This window comes from Galeopterus variegatus, unplaced genomic scaffold, assembly GCF_000696425.1.
Source record: "Galeopterus variegatus unplaced genomic scaffold, G_variegatus-3.0.2 Scaffold9028, whole genome shotgun sequence".
Taxonomy (NCBI): Eukaryota; Metazoa; Chordata; class Mammalia; order Dermoptera; family Cynocephalidae; genus Galeopterus; species Galeopterus variegatus.
The window spans coordinates 42,498-48,227 of NW_007735139.1; the positions used below are offsets into that span (position 1 = coordinate 42,498).

The 5,730-nt window shown below is 61.9% G+C and overlaps 2 protein-coding genes across 2 annotated transcripts in view; one reads left to right on the forward strand and one right to left on the reverse strand.

Annotated features, from left to right (window-relative positions):
- The window catches only part of APC2 (adenomatosis polyposis coli 2), an 18,634-nt gene extending 16,803 nt beyond the window's left edge, over positions 1–1,831 (forward strand). The window contains exons 16-18 of the mRNA XM_008593353.1: positions 171–353; positions 496–655; positions 1,776–1,831. Coding sequence (XP_008591575.1) covers positions 171–353; positions 496–655; positions 1,776–1,831 — 399 coding nt within the window. The remainder of the gene's footprint in view (positions 1–170; positions 354–495; positions 656–1,775) is intronic.
- A 305-nt stretch (positions 1,832–2,136) lies between these two features.
- LOC103608969 (chromosome unknown open reading frame, human C19orf25) lies at positions 2,137–5,689 on the reverse strand. Its single transcript, XM_008593351.1, has 3 exons — positions 5,656–5,689; positions 5,389–5,520; positions 2,137–4,002 (listed from the first exon to the last, which is right to left on the reverse strand). Exons 2-3 carry the CDS (start codon positions 5,516–5,518, stop codon positions 3,776–3,778), a joined length of 357 nt encoding a protein of 118 aa, XP_008591573.1. The 5' UTR covers positions 5,519–5,520; positions 5,656–5,689; the 3' UTR covers positions 2,137–3,775.
- Between the last annotated feature and the right edge of the window lie 41 nt (positions 5,690–5,730).

Below are 5,730 nucleotides of genomic sequence, written 5' to 3' on the forward strand. Positions count from 1 at the left end.
TCGGGCCCGGGACAGGACGGGCTCCGCAGCCGCTGCCTGAGCCCGGGTGAGGGTGGGGCCGCCCTCGGGGAGGTGGCGCGGTGGCGCCTGCCAGCTGGGGGACGAAGCCTGTCATTAGGCGGCCGGGTAATTTGTTAATGACGGGGCTGCCGGTTTGTGTTCATTCTCAGCCCCAGCTGGGGGCGCGTGGGGCGCGGGGAGTGGCTGAGCCCGACAGAGACAGCCCCCGCCCAGGCGGCGACGCCAGGGGACCCTGGAGGAGAGGCCCCTCGGAGAAGGACCAGGAGGCAGGCCCCGGGGCAAACGCTGGGGGAGGCCAGCTGGGGGGCGACGACGATGACAAACGGCCCAGGGTAGGCTGCAGCTGCTGCTAGTCTTGTGCCATCTGATGTCACGCTTGTTTACAATGCGAGAAGCGCTAGAACCCAGGAACTGAAGGGACAGCACAGCTGGGAGTAGGCGGACTGGGGACTGTGCCTCATCCTCCCCGGCCAGAGCCGGGGGAGCCCAAACTCAACGCGGGACAAGACTGTTGAAGATGCTGGTGACTTGGTTCCAGACGACGTGGAAGGAGACAGGAGCCCAGAGGCCAGGGCAGGCGGTGGCGAAAGCTCCCCTCGGAGCCCGGCCTCCCGGGACCGCTGGGCACACCCTGGTTGGCATGTGCATGGGACGCCACGGGGGCCCTGCCCTGGGATTTGGGCACGTGTGTTCCATTTCAGCTCCTGCGGAGAGAGCCAACGACCTCTTTCCTGCGGGTTCCCAGCTTTGAGAAGGAAGGAACTGCTCTTTGCAAACGGATCTGCTGCCACAGCTGCCTGCCAGAGAGCCTATCCCCAGGAGCAGGGGACAGATACCGTCCCATGAGCTGATTCTACATTCTTTCTCTGGGAGAGTGGAAACACTCATGAGGAAGCCAGCCACCCCCCCTTGGCACTGCTGTCACTGCCTGTCCCCCATCTCCCAGCACACACAGCAGAGGTCAAGGGGTGGGCAGGTGCCAGCATCTCTTCATCCCCATCATCAGCAGGAGCTGACCACAGCCCCGACCCCGGAGATATGGCTGCTGCTTCTGCATACATCTATCACGCACAGCACGTTCAAAACGCCATGGCTGCAGGACAGACGCGCTACCGGCAGGGCAGGCAACACAGCAGGTCCAGAGGCGCAGATGCTGTCTTGGGCCCTCGTCCACCAAGCAGGGCTGCTGGGGCCGTGGGTAACAACAGAGGGGCTGAGCAGAGGTGGAGCCCCCTCAGGATGCAGAAACTCCCTAGCCCCGGTGCAGCCTTAAGGGGCAAGACAGAAGGGCCTCTTCCAGGCATGGGATGTGGCCTGGGCAGAGCGGGTCACCCACCTCCTCTGCACTGTGACCCTGGGTAGTGCCCTCACTGCCCTGTGCCTCGGTTTCCCCAAGTGAGCTGTGGGAGAACTCCCAGAGCTACCTCTCGGGTGAGCCACCAGCGCTGATCACAGGACCCAGGTCTGGCCAGATGCCCCCTTAGCTGCCTGTCCCCAGCCCAGCCCTGGGTGTTCTCTGCAGAAGCAGAGCCTCACATCACTGCCCATGCCCATGTCTGGAGGTCACTTTTGCATCCCCATCTGGGGAGGGGTGGGACTGCGGGGCAGGACAGACAGAAGAGAGTGGTGGTTTCCAGGCAGGGCTGGGTGGTCGGTGGTCTTTGGAGAATCAACTTGAGGCTGAGCTGGGGCACCAAAGTCTTGATACAAACGATGTCCCCCACGAATGCTCAATCCTGGTCTCTCTGCCCCAGAACAGGTGGCACTGGCATTGTACACAGGGTCCCCTCAAGAAGAAGTGAGGATCTGAGGCCACCGGGACAGGAGGGAGGGATCCAGCCCAAGTCCAAACACCACCACCACCTGGGTGTCGACCTCAGGCAGAGTGCGGGGCCCGCTGGCACACCTGCCTGGCGCTGACAGCATTACCTCACCCCCACCGTCTGTCACCCTGGCACCCAGGACACATGCCTGGTTTGTCTCCAGTTCCTCCTGCCACCACCTCAGTCCTCATGCTTGTCTCTGCACAGTGTTAAACGGACATGTAAATAGTGACCCCCCAGCTATCCGCCCCCACTAAGTGTAAAGCCATTCATCGGGCGGAGGGAAAAGCCATCAGGCGTCTGGTGCACCTTTAATAAACTGAGCTGCTGAAACGCCCCTGCTACCCGCAGCCCCTGTGTTCACAACGGGCCGGGGAAGGGCTCTGCATGGCCTCACGTGGTCACCGCTGGTCCCCACGCTGACTGTGGAGCCTCACTCCCGCCAGGAGCAGGGTGACAACGTTGTGCTGAATAGACACCTGGAGTCCATGCCCACAAACAGGACCCCAGGCATGGCCAGGGGCTGGGCAAGGTCAGCGGGATGACTCTGGCCTGGTCCTACAGGGAGCTCCAGAGGGGGAGGACAGACAGTGCCCCAGTCAGGAGGCCCCACCCGGGTGTTTGCACCTGGGGCAGGAGGGCAACTGCCAGCCAGCCAGGGAGTCCTGAATGGGGCAGCCACAGCATCCACCACCATAAATAGAGCCAACGTTTGTGCAGGGCAGAGCTGGGCCGGGGGACCCATGTGGCAAAGCCGTTTCTAGTGAGCATAGCCCTGGCCCCAGCCTGGGATGCAGCGAAGACGTCTGGGCCTTTCATTGCAAGAAGCAAAGCGGCGTGAGGTGGGGAAAGGGGCGGGCAGGGGCCAGGCTCCTTAGTTCTGGAATCACAGCCTCACCTGCCTCCCCCAACTCCACACCAGTCACCCAGGACACTGTGGCCAGACTCCCAGCATGGACCTTACCCAGTACCCTGGGGTGTCTATGCTTAGCCAAGAAAGCAAAGCTTCAGGGAAGATGGCCAATGGGAAAACCCCCAAGGTCCGGTTTCTGGTTTGGGGGGTCTCAAGCTTAAGCAGGTACCCCTTTTTAAGGGCTCAGGCCTCTGTACATCAGATGGGTGGACATTCCCTGCACATAGCTCTTGGTCAGGACTCAGTGCTCTGAGCAGGGCCCTGCCTTGTGGGCTGGGCTCACTCCTCCCAGAGCTTCCAGGACCCTGCAGAGGCACCATTAGGAGAGCCAGCCAGGTGCAAAAGGATTTTATCAGCGGGGACACTCAGGCCCAGCTTCTGGACCACCTTCTGCTTGATTTACCTTTCAGTATGAAAAGCCCATTTCAATATCCTCCCCTGCCCCACCCCTCACATCCCCCCCAGGTGTAAAACCCCAGCCAGGGCTCTGGGTGGGTGAGTGACTGACCGTCCTCTCAACCAGGGAGACGCTGAGCCCTGCAGGAGTCCAGGCTGAGGCCTCTGGGGTCTCAGGGGCTGCTGCTTCTCTGGGTAGGGGGTCAGCTTGGTTTGAGCCCATCTCACCTACAAGTGGAAATGGTGACCCCAGCTGCCCAGGGTTGTTGTGAAGGTTGACGTGGCATGTGGGAGGAGCTCTGAAACGGGAAGGACATGGGACCAGCGACCCATGAGGTGCTCAGTCTGAGGAAGGAGGTGATACCTGCTCCCAGAGGCCCCTTCCCAGATCACAGCCATAGCCACCGTGGGCGAGAAGGGGTCACAATCACTGCAGAGTGGCCATCCTCCCCATCCTCTTCCAGAACCTTGGGAAGGCCCTGTGGTTCCCACAGAGATGGACACAGCCGGCTGAGTGAGTCCCACCTGCTCAGTGTAACGGGAGGACGGATGAACCGGGCCAGCGCGTGATTTGGTCCCCAGGTGAGAAGCACTGGGCTCGGCCTCAGACCCACAGGCGAGGTCAGCCTGAGGAGGTGGACGAGGCTCCCGGCATTGCTGCCTGCTTCACCTGGCCCACGTCCCGCCACAGTTCCTCGCCAGCTTGCTGCAGTTCTGCGCATTTCTGTCTCAGCCTGTCCCCTGCCTGCCGCAGCCGTTCATTGGTGTCCACGTAGGATTGGCTCTGCTGGTAGAGCTGCTCTCGCTGGGCATCGGCGTCCTCAGCCCTCCTGGGGGGGTCTGCGGGCTCTGGGGACAGGACACAGCAGCGTCACTGCCCGCTGGTCAGGAAAGACCCAACTACAGACTACTGGGTATGTGTGAGCTTTGCCACTGTGGGAACACCCCGTGGGGTGGGGGTGAGGTCCTTGTTCTCCCTGAGCAGCCTGCGGGGCAGGGTCTTTTTAAAACGACAGATGCTTTGGGCCGGCCCGTGCCTCACTCGGGAGAGCATGATGCTGATAACACTAAGGCCACAGGTTCGGATCCCATATAGGGATGTGCCTCACTTGGTGAGCGTGGCGCTGACAACACCAAGCCAAGGGTTAAGATCCCCTTACTGGTCATCTTTTATAAAAAAATAAACAATAAAATAAAATAAAATAAAATAACTCAGAGGCTGGCCTGTGGCTCCTCTGGGAGAGTGTGGTGCTGACAACACCAAGTTAAGACCCCCTTACCGGTCATAATCAGCAAAGGATGTGGCTGGGGGAATGAGTCACAGAAAAAGCCCAACCCTGGTGGTCAGGTGGCCCTCCGCGGGGTGGGTTTCCATTCCTGCAAGTGGCGTTGAGGCCCACCCCACGCTGGAGTTGGCTCCCCAAAACCTCCAGTGGTCACGCAACCTTGTGGAACTCAACACTGTGGGAAAGGTGAGGCCACCTTCGTTTGTTGTACAGACTCCCCTGCTCCCCAGAAAGCACAGCAGGCTTAAGCGCAGGCTTCAGGATCACTCAGAGACACGTCAGGGTCCCCTCTCCTGTGGCCTGGTTCCTTTGTCTGGCCTGCCCGGTGGCCGTCTGGGTTCCCACTGATGCGGGTCCAACCTGTGGCGCAGGCCCGTGGGCACCGGCGACTAAACATCATCTTTAGCACCGCCAGCTTTAGTAAAAAGGTGGGAACGCCAGACAGTGCCCAGGGACAGGGAAGCACGCCACAGAGAATGCCCCCTCTCCCCCGAGTGAGCCCCTCACCGCCGTGCCTCAGTTTCCCCACACTCAAATGCGGGTGGGCCTGGGCCCATGATTCCTAAACCGGGGCTCTGGCACCCTCAGATGACCCAGCTGCACGCTGGGGATAAGGTCGGCTTACGCTCCTAGAGCGGCGCCGTCTGGAACTTTCCGGACGGTGAACGTGTCCTCCGCCTGTGCTGTCCACCACGGCAGCCACCACCCACGTGTGGCGTCTGCACGAAGGAAGCGACTCAACATGTAAAAATTACTTAACGAAAAACAGTCCCCACGGACGTCGTCATCCTCTACCGTCCCACGTGACGTATCCACGTTCAGTGTATCTCCCCGACCAGGACGGCCCGGGCCACACGTCACGGACGAAGCGAGGGTAAAATCGCGCCAAGTCACCGTCTCTCGGGACCTGCCACCCGGGGCCGGGGTCCCCAGGCTCCCCCGCCCCTACCTTCCGCAGCCAGAGCGCTGAAGACGGGGTCCTCGGGCGGCGCGCCCCGCACGTCCTGCAGGATCTGCTCCACCGTGGGGGGCGCCGGGCGGGTGGGCAGCACCACGCGCTTCTTGGCCTTGGAGCCCATCCCTGGGGACGGGGGACGCGGTCACTGACGGGCACGCCCAGCCCCCGGGCCCCCCTCCGTCCGACCACCAGGGACGCGGGGATTCGGGGTCCGACCTCTGCCTCAGTTTCCCTGCGTAAAGTCCTATGCCTCCCCACCTGGGCTCGCGCCGGAGCCGCCGGCGCCACCAAGGTAGCCACTTCCGCTTCCGGCCGGAGCGTGCCCCCGCCCCC

Coding starts and splice junctions, on each gene's coding strand:
- LOC103608969 (XM_008593351.1), bottom strand. CDS start 5,518: ATGGGCTCCAAGGCCAAGAAGCGCGTGGTGCTGCCCACCCGCCCGGCG. Junction 4,003..5,388: donor CAGCGCTCTGGCTGCGGAAG/GTAGGGGCGGGG, acceptor TCCTGTCCCCAG/AGCCCGCAGACCCCCCCAGG.